The 20211-nt window shown below is 45.0% G+C and overlaps 2 protein-coding genes across 3 annotated transcripts in view; one reads left to right on the top strand and one right to left on the bottom strand.

Moving 5' to 3' along the window:
- Positions 1-100: 100 nt before the first annotated feature.
- LOC138762268 (tubulin alpha-1D chain-like) overlaps positions 101-20211 on the top strand; it is a 67020-nt gene continuing 46909 nt past the window's right edge. For both annotated transcript variants that reach the window (XM_069935958.1, XM_069935959.1), the window contains exon 1: positions 101-234. The gene's annotated coding sequence lies outside the window, so the exon portion shown is untranslated. The remainder of the gene's footprint in view (positions 235-20211) is intronic.
- LOC138762270 (tubulin alpha-1D chain-like) lies at positions 1818-12751 on the bottom strand. The gene is made up of 4 exons (XM_069935960.1): positions 12661-12751; positions 4204-4426; positions 3924-4072; positions 1818-2996 (listed from the first exon to the last, which is right to left on the bottom strand). Exons 1-4 carry the CDS (start codon positions 12661-12663, stop codon positions 2019-2021), a joined length of 1353 nt encoding a protein of 450 aa, XP_069792061.1. The 5' UTR covers positions 12664-12751; the 3' UTR covers positions 1818-2018.

The following is a 20211-nucleotide window of genomic DNA, read 5'->3' as shown; positions in this document are numbered from 1 at the left end:
AATAACTACGCATGCGCAGACGCAAAAAAAGGGGCCATTGTCCTTCAGCCTCGTCCCCGCTTGCGTCGATACTGTCTGCGCATGCGCCGCTTTTGGAAGCATTGTGGGTATTGTAGTTCCAGGCAAACCATCGATCCACTGTTGCCAAAATCTGGGAGATGAGGCATCCAGAGAGAGAACTTGATCAATAGATTCTCTTCTAAGATACACAAAAAAAGCTGGAATCTTCAGCAGGTTAGTTGGGGTAGAAATGGTCAATGTTCCAAAGGACCAAGAGACATCAGAGCAGGCCATTCAGCCCATCCAATCTACTTTGCAAAGGACCCTTTGGGTTTTCTTTGCACTAGCCTTCACTCTCTTCTTTCCTTTTTAAAATATTTTTTATTGAGTTTAATAGCAAAACCCTTTATACATGGTTCTCTAATTAGTAACATAAATCATATCATATACATATCACACAAAAATTGTAAACCAGAAGTATAACCGTAATTATTTACTTATCCCATTCAAAACATTGAATTCTGAGTTGTTACCCCATTTCTCATAATATGGCCAAAATTAATGTTGAATAGAAAATAGATAAGAGATAATTAAGAATCCCTTATATTAACAAAAGATGTTATACTTTTCAGGCATTTTCATCCTGCGATAGGATCAACCTTAATGATCCAAAGTTAAACCCATCTTTACCAAGTTTATCTAAGAAAAAAAAGGAGAAAAAAACCCCTAATAATCCAACCCCTCCCTCTATACAAAATTAAATTGTATAAATTATATAGATGAATCAAATAACGACTTTCAGATACTCCAACTCTAATGAGGGCATTTACAATTGGCAGAAGAGATGCAGGAGTATCAGAGTGGGTGTTGAGGAACAGCTTCTTCCCACGGGTAGTGAGACCGCTGAATGACCAAAGGAACTGCTCATAGTGACCATCAGAGACTCTCATTCTCATTTGTACACAATATTTATTTATGTGTATTGTTTGTCTGTGTGTGTGTTATGTCTGGTTGTGAGTCTGCGTCTTTTGCTTTGAGGACTGGAGAATGCTGTTCCATCAGTTGTACTTGTACAATCAGATGACAATAAGCATGACGACTTAATAAATCAGTCTCTATCCTCAAGAGCCCTCACTACCCAGGCCATGCCCTCTTACAGCTTGGTAACAGGACATTTCAGCCCATGAGCCCATGCTGCCCAATTAACCAACAACCCCCGGTACGTTTCAAACAGTGGGAGGAAACCAGAGCTTCCAGGGAAATCCCATGCACAGGGAGAACATACAAACTCCTTAGATGGCACGGGATTCAAACCCCGGTCTTGATCGCTGGTGCTGTTATAACAATAGCACCCACATTCATTCTGCTACCATCAGGAGGGAAGTACAAGAAGATGAACACTTAGTGTTCCCTTCTGACACTGCCTTACTTTGCCGCAAAACAACAAATTATGTGACATGTTCATGACAATAAATTTTGATTCCAACTTTAGTCTGGGTAAAGGTCCCCTGACCCAAAAACAAGGACAAAATTCTTTCCACTGAAATGCTCGTAACCATATTTTGGATTTAGGATGTTAGCAGTGTGGCCTGGCAAGGGGTGGTAGTGATAAATGAGGGCAGCTTTGTCATCACAAGCAATTTGGACAAACAGGTCCAATTACCTGCAACAGTATACCTTTGCAAGTCCAAACTTCAAATTATTTGACGTCAAAGGTCTCAATGCATGACATGGGCGTGAATTAAACAGGAATATTTATTTCCACTGTTTATGGTATACAACTATGTTTTGCTATGGTTGAAATAAATAATCAATCCTTGTCTGATACACGAAGGTTTATTATTTGCCCACTGCCCTTTACATTTTCTTATAATTGCAATATTCAGCAAACTTACTACAAAAGCAGAATTTTAATGAGTATAATTTACACTTGACAGGAAAAAATACTAGGAATCAAATCTCCTTCCCTTGAATCAACCAACATATTAACCTCAGCAGTTAGGAATGTTTCAGATCATCTAATATTCCTCCTCTTCTTCACCTTGTTCGTCAACACTATCCGCACCCACCTCTTCATAATCCTTCTCCAAGGCTGCCATGTCTTCGCGGGCCTCGGAGAACTCCCCCTCCTCCATCCCCTCCCCCACGTACCAATGCACAAAGGCGCGCTTGGCGTACATCAGGTCAAACTTATGATTAAGACGGGCCCAGGCCTCGGCGATGGCGGTGGTGTTGCTCAGCATACACATAGCACGCTGCACCTTGGCCAGGTCCCCACCGGGCACCACAGTGGGAGGCTGGTAGTTGATGCCAACCTTGAACCCAGTCGGACACCAGTCAACAAACTGGATGCTGCGTTTGGTCTTAATGGCAGCGATGGCAGCATTGACATCTTTTGGAACCACATCACCTCGGTAAAGCAGACAACAGGCCATGTACTTGCCATGGCGAGGGTCACACTTAACCATCTGGTTGGCTGGTTCAAAGCAGGCATTGGTGATTTCAGACACAGATAGCTGTTCATGGTAGGCCTTCTCGGCCGAGATCACAGGAGCATAGGTAGCCAGAGGGAAGTGGATACGCGGGTATGGGACCAAGTTGGTCTGGAACTCTGTCAGATCAACATTCAAAGCGCCATCAAAGCGTAGGGACACTGTAATAGAGGACACAATCTGACCAATTAGTCGATTCAAATTGGTGTAAGTTGGACGCTCGATGTCCAGGTTTCTGCGGCAGATGTCGTAGATGGCTTCATTGTCTACCATGAAGGCGCAGTCTGAATGCTCGAGTGTGGTGTGGGTGGTCAGGATGGAGTTGTAGGGTTCAACCACTGCAGTGGAGATCTGAGGAGCAGGGTAGATGGCAAACTCCAACTTGGACTTTTTGCCGTAATCTACAGAGAGACGCTCCATCAGCAGGGAGGTGAAACCAGATCCAGTGCCTCCACCAAAGCTGTGGAAAATGAGGAAACCCTGGAGGCCTATGCACTGGTCAGCCTGTGACAGGAGAGAAAATGGAGGGCATTACCATACAGCTATAAGATATAGCTAGGAAAATCTGCATTTATTCCAATATTAACAATTTTTCTTTGATTCACCAAGTCCATGAATCATTTAATCTTCGCTGAACCCATTTGTGCCCATTTTGAGTATTTTATTTTTAAAAATCCAAAATGTTTCAAACAACCACACCAATTATCGATTCAAAGTTAAATGTATTGCTACTTGGGCCATTCCTTGTCAACTTGTACTTTGGTATTGCTTTTTAAAAAAAATCTTCACGATCCCCTGTACCTGCTCCTTCTTAATTTGCAATGTACAGTCATGGGTTTAATTGTTCCTGATTACTTTGAATGCTGCTGGGATTGAAGTGATACCGTTGTCATCAAATACAAAACTAAAATAACTTCTTCCACAAATTACCAATAGAATTCTCAGCAGAAAAACAAAATAAGCAATGGAATTTCACTTTTTATGGGCCCCTGAACGTTCTATTAATCTACAAAACTTTCATATATTCTGCAATTGATATTTCTTGATCCTGGACTATTTTATTTTTGTGTATTTTAAGGTGCCAGTTAAATGATCTACACCTTCACACCATCCAATACAGGGGTACCTTAAGAGCTGTGGACAGATGTTTACCAGCACTTAGTTTGGAAACTATAAGAAGGCATTTCACTTGTGGCTCTTAACACGCATCAAGGAGATGTGATCTTTTAGTTATCCACTCCCTGTTCAGGCCTGGTCAGGATTGAAACACAGGTTTTTGGATGTGAAGGGCAATCTCTGAAGCCGCCATCATAGTCGAATGTACCATCAGGTCCTCTAAAAAATATATGAAAATAGATGATATTTCATTAAACCATGAACCAATTACTGTCAACTGCCCTTGTTTTAATGGACGTCATGCAAGAATCTTACCAGTTTACGGACTTTGTCAAGGACCAAGTCAATCAGCTCCTTGCCAATAGTATAATGCCCACGAGCATAATTATTTGCAGCATCCTCCTTCCCTGTTATGAGCTGCTCGGGGTGGAATAACTGCCGATAGGTACCATGGCGAACCTCATCTAGAATGCACAAGAGCAAATATGTTTTTCCTTTTTCAAACCACACAGAATTGCAGCAATAAAATGTGGAAATTTTCTCCCGAAAGGCTTCATTAACAGGAGATCTATAACAACTCCCTGGCAGAACTTACCAATCACAGTCGGTTCTAGATCAACAAAAACAGCTCGAGGGACGTGCTTCCCTGCTCCAGTCTCGCTGAAGAAGGTGTTGAAGGAGTCATCTCCACCTCCAATGGTCTTGTCACTCGGCATCTGTCCATCAGGCTGGATACCATGCTCTAAGCAGTAGAGCTCCCAGCAGGCATTGCCCATCTGGACACCAGCCTGGCCAACGTGGATGGAGATACATTCCCGCTGTGGTATTAAAACAAATGATCAGCACAACTTTCTTTCGATTTTCCAAACTTAAACTCAAAATTATCAAAATTAATTACAATTTACAATCATCAATTCTATACAAGATTTTCTGTAGAGCTCAAGCTTTTTCTGTGCCCTTCCCTCTTCTTCCTTACACCCTCAAGATTTAACACTTAACCAGTTACACAGAACATTTTCAGGAACATTTACAACAAAGATATGAAACATCTATGGGGGGGGGGGGGTTTATGGGTTGTCACATCACAGTGCCCCGTGCTCAGGCTGTTTTCTTTGACTTGACTTTCCTGGTTAGAATGGTATGGACCCCCCCCACCGTGTTGCAGATGGGGAAGGTAGGGCAGTGAGGCACAGTTGTTCACACTATAATTGTGTTCCTATGGAATTTAAGCATGGTTCCCAAAGGAAAGCGTTATACTTCTTAAGTTGTAAACAATTTTCGAGGGGAACACAGTTTTGCATTTCTGTGTTCCAAAACCCAATGCTCAAGCAGGAGTCAGACTTCCAGGATGATTAACACAACTTGAACAACTTTATTTTAGATGTTACGAGTGCAGTAAACTCATACTTTTGGGATCTTATGAAACAATTGGGTAGTTATTTATCAGGCTAAATGATGTCATTTTAGTCTTGCAAGAGGTCTTTCTTCAGGAAGGTTCAGATGCTAGGTATTTATGGTGAACTGGATTTGACAATGACTGGATGGGAGAAGCCAGAGTAGTGGCGGACGATTGCTTCTCAGACTGGAGGCCAATGACTAGTGCTGTGCCTCACGCATCAGTGTTGAGACCACTGTTGTTTGTCATCTATATCAATGATCTGGATGATTATGTGGGAAATTGGATCATCAAATTTACAGATGACACTAAGATTGGAGGCGTTGTGAACAGCAAAGGTTTTCAAAGCTTGCAGAGGGATCTGGACCTGCTGGAAAAATGGAATTTAATGCAGACAAGTGTGAGGTGTTGCAGTTTGGAAGGACAAACCAAGGACAGACACAGTGGATGGTCGGGCACTGAGGAGTGCGGTGGAACAGAGAGATTTGGGAAGACAGATACACCATTCTTGAAAGTGGAGTCACAGGTGATTAGGGCTGTAAAGAGAGCTTTTGGAATATTGGCCTTCATAAATCAAAGTATAGGTACACAATCCTTTATCTGGAACCCTTGGGGGACGGTGTGTTCTGAATTTCAGATTTTGGAAAGCCAGAATACAAGCCCACCGAATTGTGCTGCCACATTCACTCCCCCCTCCAGTCATGGTGTCGTCCCCCCCCCCCCCCACCTCCCCGACTCGCGCTGCCGGTCTCCCCCCCCTCACCTGCCCAACTCGTGATGCCGGTCTCCCCCCCACTCACCATCCCGACTTGCACTGCCATCTCTCTCCCCACTTACCGGATTTTGGAGATTTCCAGATTTTAGAAGTCCAAATAAAGGACTGTGTACCTGTATTGAGTACAGGAGCTGGGATGTTATGATAAAATTGTATAAGACATTGGTGAGGCCATATTTGGAGTACCGTATTGTGTGCAGTTTTGGGTCACCTAACTACAGGAAAGATATCAATAAGAAAGAAACAGTGCAGAGAAGATGTATTAGGATGTTGCTTGACTTTATTCCCTGGAGAGTAGAATGAGGGGAGATTTAAAATTATGAGGGGATAGATAGAGTAAAGGTAGGTAGGCATTTTCTAGAGGGTAGGTGAGATACAAACCAGAGGTCATGGGTTAAGAGTGAAAGGGGGAATCTGTTGGGGAACTTCTTCACACAGAGTGGTGGGAGTGTGGAACGAACTTCCAGCTGAGGTAGTGAATGCCGGCTCAAATTTAATATTTAAGAAGCAATTGGACAGGTACATGGATGGGAGAGATATGGATAGCTATAGACTGGGTGCAGGTCAGTGAGACTAGGATTAAAAAAATGTTTTGGCACAGACTAGAATGGCCAAAAGGGCCCATTTCTGTGCTGTAGCAGTTCATGGTTCTAATAGAACCATAAAACTTAGTTATCTTTATACTTCTGCTGTGCATTATGTTTATGCTCAGTTTGAAAATCCATACACGTCCCAGCTAAACAACTTCAATAAAAGGTATTTATGGAATTTGTTCATACTTTTGGAAAGATTTTTTCCAAAAATCATAGCAGAATTAAATTCTTCAGAGCCACAAAACTGATAATGTTCTTTTTGTAGATAGATCGAGTAAAACAAACACAATAGTGAAAATAAATTCAATTGTCTGTGTATAGACATGGGAAATTTAAGATGATAAGGAGTACTGATACAGACGTGTATCCAGATGCAAGTGAACTTCCCCAATAATTTCCTTGTATCCAATGAACTTTTGAAATTTGCTTCATGGGACCTCAGCAGGAAATTCCACATTCTTGTCCCTGTGTATAAATATTACCGCCCTAATGATATTGAATTTGTGCCTTAACTCTCGCGCATGTGCGAACCGAATTCCAATACGTGAACCCAATGTGCATGTGCCAATCAAAAACTAGTGCATGCGCACAGGAATCAAGATGGCTGCGCTAAGCCCATGATCCCTGGGACACCAAATAACAAGGTAAGTACACATATTTTGGCTCTTGCATGCCCTGTATTTCTGTTGTAGTTTGTCAAATACAGCATAAACCGCGTAATTTTTCTGGATTTTTTCTTATTTAAAAAAAAATCCTGTCGCATGTGCGGATGGACGCAAGTCAAGTAGGTCGCAAATCAGGGAGTATCTTTATAGAAAGAGGACAAAAAAAAAGAGGAAGGTTCAAGAGATGTGTGGTCTTCTATTTATCAAATTTAGCCTTTTACCAAGATCCCAGCATCTGCCCTGAATTAATATTTAATAATGGAACATTCACAGGCCAATATTTTTTATTCTAGCCAGCAGAAAATTTTGCCCCTTATTTTCTCAGTCCTTCTCAGAACTTTTATATTTCAACAAGTCACCTGTCATTCTTCTATTGTCACAAATATTCATGTGACATTTTATTAAACGTTTTATGAAATTCTACATTCACTGTGTACCAAGTTAAACAATAAAGTTTGCAGATGCTGGGGACGTGCAATACACAAATATGCTGGAGAAGGTTCCCAGCAAAAACATTTTAACATTAAAATCTTTAATTCTAGTAAACACACAGGGATGTAAATATTAAAGACAAAAATAAAAGTGGAGTACTTTTAAAGGGTAGAAATAAATTTACAGCGAATTCCATGCAATTTTTTAAAAGTACAATTACAATATTGAATTTTACAGACTACTTAAAGGGTCTTACATAACAAGATCTAATCTACTGCTTTGCCAACATCAGTTTAGAACAGAAATACTGTACATGTATCAAACAGCTGATCCTGTTGCTTAGCTAGGTCAAACAAAAAAAAATGCCCTAATAAGGCTCATTGTTCTGAACTACAGACAGAAGTTACTGGTTAGGTACAAACAAAAAGAAATCTGGAATTTGCTGATACAAGAACTACTCTTGCATAGATTTAACTATGAGAATAAGCAGAGCTGCCAAATTCCACAAGGATTATACCAGCAACAAGTTGATTTACATCCCTTCCCACAACCAAAATGACCCAAGCTTTGAGGAAAAAGTCAATAACTACAGATTTCTTCAAAATTTGGTAGTTAAAAATTAAACCAGAGGATTGCATTCTCGAGCATAAAAACCAAGTCTTTCTGCTTAAGTAAAGATGCCAGCTTGACAAAACCTAACATCTTCAATGTGATACATATCTTTTAACAACACAAAAAGCAAAGGAAATGCTGGAAAGTCAGCAGGGTAAAGCAGCATCTCTGGACAAAAAGTGCACAATTTGCAGAGGTAATGGAGGGACACAGGGAACATCTCTGATAAATGAGACCAGGGCTGCCATGGGAATGAGTCATCTATTGAAATGGGTGAACTGGGCTGTGAGGTTTATTACTCTATTTGTTATATATTGATAACAGCAAGGCCGTAGAACGTGCCCAGCAGGCCAAGCTGTACAGAGAGGGAATAAACCGAGCCAAATGACTTGTGGTAGAAATGGCCAGTTTTGATATAAAGAAAGCGAGTTATACAAAGATGGAGAATTCAACGTAGTCCTGAAGGTTAACTGCACTCAAGTGGAACATGAGGCAATGCTCCCCAAGCTTGTGTGGGACTCCTTTTAATCAGATGCATTGAATAAGGATTACTGATGCAGTATGTGCACCAGCCAACTAGAGGAAGCTATACTGGATAATGAACCGGGGTCAGGTGACAGACAACTCAGTGAGGGAGCATTTTGGTGATAGTGACCACTCCCTGAACTTTAGCATAGCTATGGACAAGGATAAAGGCAGCAGACAAAATGGGGGTGGCTTAATTGGGGAAGGGCTAATTATGAAGGGATGAAGAAGGAACATGGGAGCATAAATTGTGAACAGATATTCAAAGAAAGCAGCAAATGAATGTGGAGAATGTTTTGAGACTAGTTGCACAGAGTTCTGCATAGATTTGTCCTACTGAGACAGGAAAAAGATGGGAGGAAAAGAGAACCATGGCAGACAAAAGAGGTGCGGCAGCTCATTAGAGGAAGAAGGAAGCAGACATTAAACTTAGGGACCAAAAACATGAAAGGCCTGTGAGGATTATCAGCCAGAAAGGATTTAGGAGAGGCTGAAGGGGGCATGAGAAGGCCTTGGCAAGTAGGATTAAGGAGGTAACATGTGCCTGGAGGCAGAGGAAGTTGGGGAGGTCCTAAAAGAACACTTTACTTCAGTATTCAAAAAGGACCTTGGTCATGGTAATGTCAAATAGAACAAGCTGTGTGCTGGACCATGTCGAGATCAAGAAAGAGGAAGTGCTGGATCTTGTTAAAAACGCAGGACTGGACGAGATATCGCAGATTGTTATGGCATTGTCAATGATCTTTGCATCCTCCGTGACCATAAAGAGGTGGAAATTGGAGAAAGCCTATCCTTGTTTAAAAAGATAATAAGGAGAATCCTGGGAATGATAGATTGGTGAGTCTTCCATCAGTGGTGAGCAAACTATTGGAGAATTCTGAAGGACAGGATTTACGAGCATTTGAGGTAGTAGACTTCTCAGGGATAGTTAGCAATGGCTTTGAGGGAAAGGTTGTTCCTAACTTAAAGGTTTTGAGGTGGAATAAGAAATTGATGAAGGGAGGGTGGAGTGCATGGATTTTAGTAAGGCATCTGACAAGACCCCGCCCCATGGGAGACTCATTCAGAAAGTCATGAGGCTTGGAATCCATGGAACATTAGTTGTGTGGTTTCAGAATTGGCTTGCCTGTAGAAAGCAGAGAGTAGTAGTGGACAGGAAGTATTTTGCCTGGAGGAGTGACCAGTGGAGTTCTGCAGAGATCTGTTCTGGGAACCCTGCTCATTGTAAGTGACCTGAACAAAGGATGGGTCAGTAGGGTTGACAAGGACACAAAGATTGGAGGTGTTGTGGATAGTATTGGTTGTCTTAAGTTACAAATGGATAAAGACAGGATGTAGAGTTGGATGGAAAAGTAGCAGAAGGAGGTCATTCTGGATAAGTGTGAGGTGATACGAACTTGAAGGTAGAGTACATGGTTAATGGTAGGATAGTTAACAGTGTGGAAGAACAGAGGGCCCTTGGGGTCCAAATCTATAGATCTCTCAATGTTGCCAGGATAGTTTGGCCAGTGGTTGCGCAATCAAGGCCTATGGTATGCTGGGCTTCATTAATGGGGGGGATTTACTTCAGGTGCTGTGAGGTAATGTTGCAGCTCTCCAAATCTCTGGTTGAGCACACTTGGAATATCGTGTTCAATTAATTACAGGACGATATGGAGGCTATGGAGAGAGTGCAGAGGAGGTTTACCAAGATATATTTTCCAATCCAGGCAAGGTTAGCAGAGTGAGGACTTTTTGAAGCCAAGGACGAGGTGACTTAATAGTGGTCTACAAGATTATGACAAGTATAGATAGGGTGGACAGCCAGCACATTTTTCTCAGAATGTGAGAAACAAACACCAGAGGACATCTGTACTAAGTGAAGGGAGGAAAGTTTAGTGTAGACCTCAGGAATAAATTGTTTACTTTAAAAAAAATTGGAGGTGCCTGGAATGCATTGCTAGGGTTAGTGGTGGAAGCTTGAACAATCAGGCCAATAAAAAGACAGGCATAAAGACTAAAGAAAAATAGAGGTCGGGAGGGTTTAGTATTTTTGGGACAACATGGGACAAAGAGCCTATACTTAATATGCTTTATTGTAATTTAAAGCCAGAATGGAAAATAGTACACAGTAAAAAAATGAGATAACATTCCTCCAAACCATAATGCTACCTACACATCACAAGATTAAAAAAATAACAGACAACATAAGACTATGCCACTCCTACACCAGACAAAACAAAAACCTGAGACAGAAACACACCTACACAGAGCTACAGTGAATTTAAAAAGTGCAAAACAATACAGTAAAAGATGAAAACTAGACGGTGGTCACAGCAGAGACAAGTTACATTTTTATAGTCTTAGATTTTAAAAAGTCTGAAGAAGCTGCTGCAGCCCCTGCTGCGCTGCCATTATCCAAAATGCTCCATGTTCACCTCAACTGCGGGCTTTTTGAGTTCTCTCCCATGGCCCTGCATCCCCACTCATCCAAACGTACTTCCCATAAAAACTAAAGAATTCAATTTCACTGCAGATTTTTGAATTCTCCTACTCAGCTTCCTTGTGTGGATATGAGCCAGCACTGACACATCACCAGACTCAGGGATGATTTCTTTCTCACTGTTTCCAGACTCCCAAATAAATCTCAGACTGGCAAAATAAAATTGCCTTTGTGCGCTCTAATCTCTTTTGGTAATTCTGCAAGTGTTTTTTTTTTAAAAAAAAGCTGCTGTATTTTGGAATGAGCTATTTGCAAAACGGCCTTTCTCATTACACCACGCCCGTGTACCTGCCCTCATCAGGCATCCACATTATTTTGGTCAAGTTTATCATCATCCAATTGCAGAAGTACAACCCAAAAACTGCATTCTCTGGTCCCCAGTGCAGACACACACACATAGCCCCCCCCCACCCCTGCAGCCCCCCCACCCCTGCAGCCCCCCCACCCCTGCAGCCCCCCCACCCCTGCAGCCCCCCCACCCCTGCAGCCCCCCCACCCCTGCAGCCCCCCCACCCCTGCAGCCCCCCCACCCCTGCAGCCCCCCCACCCCTGCAGCCCCCCCACCCCTGCAGCCCCCCCACCCCTGCAGCCCCCCCACCCCTGCAGCCCCCCCACCCCTGCAGCCCCCCCACCCCTGCAGCCCCCCCACCCCTGCAGCCCCCCCACCCCTGCAGCCCCCCCACCCCTGCAGCCCCCCCACCCCTGCAGCCCCCCCACCCCTGCAGCCCCCCCACCCCTGCAGCCCCCCCACCCCTGCAGCCCCCCCACCCCTGCAGCCCCCCCACCCCTGCAGCCCCCCCACCCCTGCAGCCCCCCCACCCCTGCAACCCCCCCACCCCTGCAGCCCCCCCACCCCTGCAGCCCCCCCACCCCTGCAGCCCCCCCACCCCTGCAGCCCCCCCACCCCTGCAGCCCCCCCACCCCTGCAGCCCCCCCACCCCTGCAGCCCCCCCCACCCCTGCAAGACAAAGTATCCATATATACAATAAATAGTTTAATGAATATGACCCTTGGAGTCTTATTCCTGATGAAGGGTTTAAGCCCAAAAAGTTGGCTATCTATTGCATGCCATGGATACAGTTTAACATACTGAGTTGCCCCCGCCATTTTCCTTCTCTGAGAAGGCCACACATGAACGCCCGCGCATGCGCATCCACCTGGCACAAGGTCAGCGCTTTCCGCATGCGCAGAACCACTCCGACCGCGGCGGCCCAGCCGGGTCCGCAGTGCGCATGCGCTGAGGCGGTCGCCCGCCCTCCGTGGATGCGCCGCCATCCTGACCGTACACGATTAAAGCAGTAAAGTACAGGGGGGGGGGGAGAAATTCCTCCCGCAACCATGATTTCCGACAGTTTTAAAAAATCTGCACCAGGGAGAGAGAGGAACCGGCCCGATTCTTTGCGGCCAAACCCCTCCCCCCCCCCCCCCCCCCGTGACGAGCGCGGGAAACCAACCCGTTTTCTGGAAAGCAGCGCCCCCACGTTCGAAGTAAAAACCGCGACCCACTGACTCGAGATTGACCGCCTCCACCATTTAAAACCGTAATCGCGCAATGAAAGAAATAAGCCAGACCATTTTCCCGTCTTCGAGCTGGGCGTTTCACCAATTCAATGCGCAGGAAGCCGCCCCGCGCATGCGCCCCGCCCCGCCCCAGGCTCGCCGCCCCGCGCATGCGCACCGCCCCAGGCTCGCCGCCCCGCGCGTGCGCACCGCCCCCGCTCGCCGTCACGCGCTCGGCCCGCCATGGCGCCGGAGCCGCAGTGCGCAGGCGCGCCAGCCTCGGGTTGGCCAGGCGCCTTGACCAAAACGGCCAGAGGCCTACACAAGCCAACCCCCCCCCACCCAACCCTTCCTCTGCCTCAGGGCCCCAGCTCCTTCTTCAGCCCTGCCTCGCGCGCCCCTGATGGGCCCGTTGACTTTCCCCATATGTTTTGTTCCTCGAAGAACAACAACCTTGCATGGTTTTAACACTTAAAACAATTCTATCGCTTGAGCCGCTTGCCCTCGGGTGGCCGGGCGTCACGTTTTAGGCCGGACAGGCCTGCTTTTGAGCCCCACTGCAAGCTGGACTTTAATTTGTCCTCCATCTGCGGAGTGTAGGCACTACACCCCCCCCCCCCCCATAGAGGACGAATTAAGGGGCAGGAAGGGCACTTACCCATTTTCTTCTCGCGCCCTACCACTCCCATTACCTACTGGGAAATGCAGTTCTCTATTCGAAACACATATCTTAAGAACACAAAAACAATACTATGCCGACAGAGAACAAGTGCATCTATGTTCCGTGGCCAGTCTCTTTCCACTCAGCAGTTTTCAATCAGTCTATGAGGGGGCTTTTTGGTCGCGTATGTGTTTCCACAGGTGGATTACTCGCATTTGCTGCATTAGTATTTGTTTCTTTCTGTCAACTTTGAACAACATGTTCCTTTCTGCCGGTGCTGGCCCCTTTCCTGCACTGATAGTGACGGGTCACGACCATTGGGTTGGAGCTTGGGATTGTAGATGTACGAGGCTCCTTCTCTGAGGTGTCCCTCCCTCTCTGGATGGGGTAGAATGTGAATCTATTTCCTCCTGAACATATCCTTTCATTAACCATGTGCTCAGAATTGTGATCTCAGATTCACACTGGAACTCCAGGCTTCAGGACTGGTCGGTTTTTTGCAGCCTTATCATGAGACTGTTTCTGTTTTACTTTCTCTTCCACTTTAGCCTGTTTGACCTTGTGTTGCTCCTTTGGGCGTCAACAGATTTTCATGCATTGGAAGGTTGGTCCATATGCATTGAGCCATCAGCATTTGGGCAGGAGAAAGGCCATTCTGTAATGACGCCTTTCTGTGAATCATTAAATTTGTGTGGAAATCCTCTCTTCCATCACGTGCTTTCTTCATGAGGCTCTTCACCACCTTGACAGAGCTCTCTGTTAGGCCATTAGATTTTGGGTGATGTGGGCTTGAAGTTATATGTCAAAAACCCCAAGTATTAGTAAAGAACTCAACTTCACTGCTCAAAGATTATGGACGAATGGTACTGTGACAGAGTATTTAGAGGTGGCTTGGGAGGAATTGCTTGAGCAGCTTGCTCATACACATTTTAAAACAGAATTTTTGCAGGACTTTTAAAGAATGCTTTTTTCAGAGGAGCAGTAAAGTATCGACAGCAGCTTGCCTGGGAGAGCATGTGATCTTTTCAAACGGGGGCAGAACAGCTTTGCTCTCAGAGAGGGAGGGAGTGAGAGAGAAAGAGTCACAGAAATCAGTTCCAGAGGGACAAGCTGGCAAACTTTGGAAGGCTGCCTGGTCAAAGGAGATGACTGGCGGTCTGAAAGGTGACCTGAAAGAAAGAGGATCATCTGGAGAACCCTGAAGGGGGCAAGTTTCATCAGTAAGACTGATTGAGAAGGAATCAGTTGTGGATGTCCTGGAAAATAAATCTCTCTCGGAAAACCAGCAAGAACCCTTCTGAGTGGTAACCATTTGCCTGTTAAGCACCCAAGACGGGTGAACTTTGTTAATGCGAATTTCTGTGCACAGTACAAGAATTGCCTGCAACCCGTGAGATTGGACTGAGATCCAAAGAACTTTTCCAATCTTAAATATACATTACACACACCTGCGCTTAGTATTAGATGGGGGGATTAAGTGGGTTAGGTAGGTTAAGTAATAAGTTAAAGTTTAATTCTGTTTTCTTGTTCAAATATAATTAAGAACGACTTTTGTTTAAGTCACCCTGTGTTGTGGTGCATATCTATTACTGCTGGTTTTTGGGGTCCTCTGGACTCTATAACATTTTATGGGGACTCGTTATTTAGGATTTGAACATTGCAATTTGATGATTTATTAGTTGATTGGGTTTTTTTGCAAGCTATTGTGTCTGGAATTTTTGCAAGCGAACTTAAAGCTGGTCCCTGGAAAAACAGCAGCAATGGATATTGATAAATTTTTGTTATAACCATCACCTGTAGAACATGAGAAAAGAGGAACTGATGCCTATTTGCAAGGCACTGAAAATTACTAAAGTTAAGCATTGGGTGAGAAAAGTAGAAATATAGAGGATTATAGTGAAATATTATATGTGAAGGAAAATTTGTTGAGGAAGATTTAGAAAATTTTCCAGAGAAAATTTGAATTGCAATTGGAATTGGAGAAATTGAGAGCGCAAGATGAAAGAGAGAAATGTAATTTTGAGTTGCACAAACAACATTATTGAGGCAGAAGAAGCTGAAAGGACAGACAGTTTCTATTAGAGAAGTTAAGAATGGAGTAAGGGAAAGGTAAGAGAGCTGAGGCTGTAACTCCTGGGGAGAGGTAAATTTAGTGCCTCCTTTTGATGAGGGAGATATAGATCCATATTTTCAGCTGTTTGAAAAGGTTGCTGAGAGCTCAAGATGGCCAAAAGAAAAATGGCCTTTATTGCTTCAAAGTGGATTGAAGGGAAAAGCACAAATTGCATCCTGTAGCTTGATTGCAGAGCAAGTGGCAGATTATGATACTGTTGAACAAGCAGTACTGAAAGCTTATGAGTTGGTTCTGGAAGCTTATAGACAAACATTTAGGAGTTTGGTGAAAACATGGAATTGTAGCCGACCGCTACAAAGAAACACACAGTGTGGCAGGTTAAGCTTACTCATTTATTAGGGCTGGAAAGGCTGCTTCTGTACTGTTCAAGTTGTCTCCCCCCACCACCGTTTTTGCTGATTGACTGAGTCATCCATGTGGTGAGATGTAATTCCACCACTAGGCCACCAGGGGTCATCCCGGTGACCTTGTCTATAAAGCAGTCCAGAGCTACAGTCTAGCCTTCCAGGTTTGTCTTGTAGAGACAAGACCTCGTAGTGTACATATTAGTTTATTACAGCTGTCTTATACTCCTACTGCTGGTGAGGTTATTGTCAGTACAATCCGTATGAATAACAATAACGGGCAGGAACATCCATGCATACGAATGCCCTTCTTCCCCAGCCTGTTTCTGCTGAGTTAGCTGGGCAGCTTGACCAACGCCATTTTAGGGGTGTTGGTCTGATGTTGCCCCAGCTTCTACCCCCGCCAGTTCATTGTTCTGGGAGTCGCTTTAGCGATCTCTGTCAGCGTCTGCTGCTGCGTGATGTGCCGGCCCGATCTCTGCAATTGTGGGCCGCCACACTATCATGTCTAAAGCAACGGAAGCCCAGAACATTGAGCTGCCAGTCCTGTCCCTCCTACAACCAGGTTTCACTTATGGCCACAATGTCATAATTCCATGTGGCAATCCATGCTCTAAGCTCATCTGCCTTTCTTGCAATGTTGATTGCCCAATCAGCTGCCAACAAAAAGAGAAGGATAGAACCGCATGGCAAGGGTGGAGAAACATTCTACAGAATATTAGGAATATGATTGCTATTGAAACCTTCTGCGTCTGCATACCATCTCTTGTCATTCTGTATAAACTTTTATTTATCAATTCTGTCTCTGGATTTCTCCATCCCCATGCATTCATATTAACCTGGAATGGGGCTGGGTGGGAGAATGATGGACTAGTGGAGCGGACCTGATGGGCCAAATGGCCTGCTTCTCCTCCTAAATATGATGGTGAACCTCTGAATTTATAACCACGGGCAGCCCTGGAGACCAGGCCGTTGGGTGCATTTAAAGCAAAGATTGAGAGTTGTCTGTATAGTCAGGGTACCAAAGGTTATGTGGAGAAGGCAGGGGAGTGGGAGGATGGATCAGCTCATGATGGAATGGCAGAGCCGGTTCAATTGGCCGAATGGCCTACTTCTGCTCCTATATCCTATGGTCTTATATTTCTAAGATAAATTTGGATTTTATTTTTCTTCTGACAAGTTGGACATGATTTAAGCCATCACCCCCCAAAAAATTGGGGTCTAAATTGGAGAACTCAGCCAGCTCAGGGATGATAGGCTGAATGGCCTCTTGTGTTTTGTGTGGGGGGTGAAATCAAGTCGAATGCATCTCATTTTACGAACCAGACAACAGCAAAAATCCAGACGGTTATTGTGTTTCTGGTGTTATAATTTATCTCTGGCCTTCAAATCACCATGAGCATGTTATCATGGAAGATAGTTGCCATGTCATCTATAAATAATGCAATGCCAAAAACAAATTTACAGACATAATTGGAAGTTTAGATTTATACCAGACGTCAAATCCTTGGCAGTTATTTAAACTGCACTCTGGCAAAATTAAAATCGGGGTTTTTTTCTCCCCAGTTTCTGGTTTATAACCAAGTATGGTGGAAATTCTGTTCAATCCACTTCCATCCATAAACTGCACATTTGACATAATAAGAATAAATTGTGCACATGGATTTAAAAGAAGAACACCATTAGAAAATGTGTAGAATTTCCACAGCATGCTTCAAATGGCTCAGTTCAGTCAATTTTACTCCACGCTGGTTAAAGCCAATGCTCCAGGTTTTTAAATCAAAACTTCAACTGTTCAGTAAGGATAGTTTCCTTTAACTCTGTTAAAGAATTCCATGCATGTTCTCAAGCCTAGTCTCTCGAGTGATTAATGGTGCATCAATTTTATTCACTTGAGGACTTACCATATCCCTACTGTTCAGCTGTCTTGCACTGAGATGCAGGGGGCTGTGGAACAGTCACCTTCACACAGGTGCCTGAGGGAAGGGGGCAATGGGTACAACCGGCCAATAGGTGTACTTGACCAGATAATTATACATGACAGTGGTTTACCACATTCACCCCTTGTTTTTAGTGGGTCCCCAACTATATGAACAAAGCCTGCCCCCTCATCAAATCTATGTCCTCCCCCCCCCCCCTGCCCCCGGCGGTGGAGGCTCGTGCAGCCTTCAGCCACATTAAGGCCACGATGCATGCTGTGGACGAATTCACCCTTTTTCAGGTGGAAAGCGATGAATCAGACTTCCCTCTGGCAGCCACCCTCAATCAGGCTGGCAGGTCCGTCGCATTTTTTCATGCACCCTGCAGGCCGCAGAGATTTGACACTCCTCGGTCCAGAAGGAGGCCTAAGCCATTGTGCAGCACTAGTACCATTACCTGGCTGTTGTGGGGTATAATCAAAAACAATAAAATACTGTGGTGGACAATAGAATTATCCACTTACAACTATGACATCCTGTACCAGCCAGGGAAACATAATGATCCATCAAGTGCCCTGTGGCAGCACCCAGATTGACCAACTACAAAACTTCCGTAATGATCTCTATCTCCCCGGAGTCACCAGATTCTTTCATTTTGTCAAAGCGCACAACCTGCTGTACTCAATTGACAAGATCGGATCTATGACAAAGAACTGCCAGGTGTGCGCTGAGTGCAAGCCGTTCTTATACTGGCCAGACAGGGCATAATTAATTAAAGCCACCTATCCCTTTGAGCGACTCAGTGTCGATTTTAACAGACCCCTGCCCTCCACTGACCGCAATGTGTATTTTCTTAATGGCATCGACGAATAGTCCTGTTTTCCATTTGCCATCCTTTGCTCGGACATGACGGCTCCCACAGCCTCTTCACTCTATATGGCTTCCCTAGTTATAGCTAAAGTGAGCTTCCTTTATGAGTGATGTTGCACCAGTACCTGTTGACCACGGGCATTGCCACAAGCAGGACCCCCAGTTACCACACCTGGGGTAACGGGCAAGTGGAGAGGGAGAATGCTACCAGCTGGAAGGCAGACCTCCTGGCCTTGCGGTCCAAGGTCCTTCTGGTCCCCTGCTGGCAGGAGGTTCTCTCAGAGGCCCTCCACTCTATCAGGTGCCTGCTGCGTACCGCCACTAACGCCACACCACATGAACGTATGTTTTCCTTCACACAGGGACCACATTACCAACGTGGCTGACGTCCTGAGAGGCCGTCCTGCTCTGGAGGCATGTGAGGAAACACAAGTCTGACCCATTGGTCAAAAAGGTCCGCCTCCTCCATGCCAACCCCAATGTGCCTATGTGACATATCTGGACAGACACGAGGACACCATTTCCATCAGAGATTTGACTCCCTCAGGGGCCCTGGAGACTGCTGCTGACCACCCCACACTCTCCTCATCGATGAACGTCCAGAATCCTGCCTCCACCTCGAGGGAGGATACACCAGGCATGGCGCTGACACATCAGCACAACACTGATGAGTATGAACAGGCGCCAGAGACTGACCAAGTCTCTGCTGCTGCTTTGTAGCCTCAACCAGTTCTATGGCGATCCCAGACCACCTGATAGGCTGACTGATGACTTTTGAATTGTACATTTGTAACTTGGTAAGTTCCACTTTCACCCCGTGGGACTCTTTTTTAAAAATAAAGGTGAATGTGGTAAACCACTGACATGTATATTCATGTATAAGCATGCCTATTGGCTGGTTGTACCTGTGGCCCATCCCCACAGGCTCCTGCATAAAGGTGGCTGTTTCACAGCCCCCTGTTACTCAGTGCAGGACAACCAAACAGATAGGATATACTAAGTTCTCAAATGAATTCTCACAGCCTATTGGTTTCTCTAAAATAGTCTCTCGAGTAATTGATGGTGCATCACCTTTCATCCCTGGAATCATCCTAGTGAACCTCCTCTGAACCCTCTCTAACATCCTTTCTTAAATGAGGAGCCCAAAACTGCTCCAAGTGAGGTCTCACCAAGGCCTTACAAAGCTTCATCGTCATATCCCTGCTATTGTATTCTATTCCTCTTGAAATGAATTCCAATATTGCATTTGCCCTCATCGCCACCAACTCAACTTGCAAATGTTCCTTTAGGTTAACTTGCACAAGGAAACCCAGAACCCAAGATGAAAGTGTCAGTATGAAGAAATCATGTCAGCACCTTTACTTCCTCGGGAGTTTATGAAGGTTTGGTATGATCGGAAACCTTGGCAAATATCTACAGAGGTGTGGTGGAAAGTGTGCTGACTGGCTGCATCGTGGTCTGGTATGGGAACACCAAGATCCCTGAGTGTAAAACCCTACAATAGGTAGTGGACACAGCCCAGGACGTCACAGGCAAAACCCTCCCCACCATCGAGAACATTTATAGGGAACGCTGCCGTCGGAGAGCAGCAGCAATCATCAAAGATCCACCCCACCCAGCACATGCTCTGTTCTCGCTGCAGCCATCAGGAAAGAGGTCTTGGTGCCACAAGACTCGCACCACCAGGTTCAGGAA

The sequence above is a fragment of the Narcine bancroftii genome, chromosome 4 (assembly GCF_036971445.1).
Source record: "Narcine bancroftii isolate sNarBan1 chromosome 4, sNarBan1.hap1, whole genome shotgun sequence".
Lineage (NCBI taxonomy): Eukaryota > Metazoa > Chordata > Chondrichthyes > Torpediniformes > Narcinidae > Narcine > Narcine bancroftii.
This window is presented reverse-complemented; position numbering and strand designations above follow the sequence as displayed.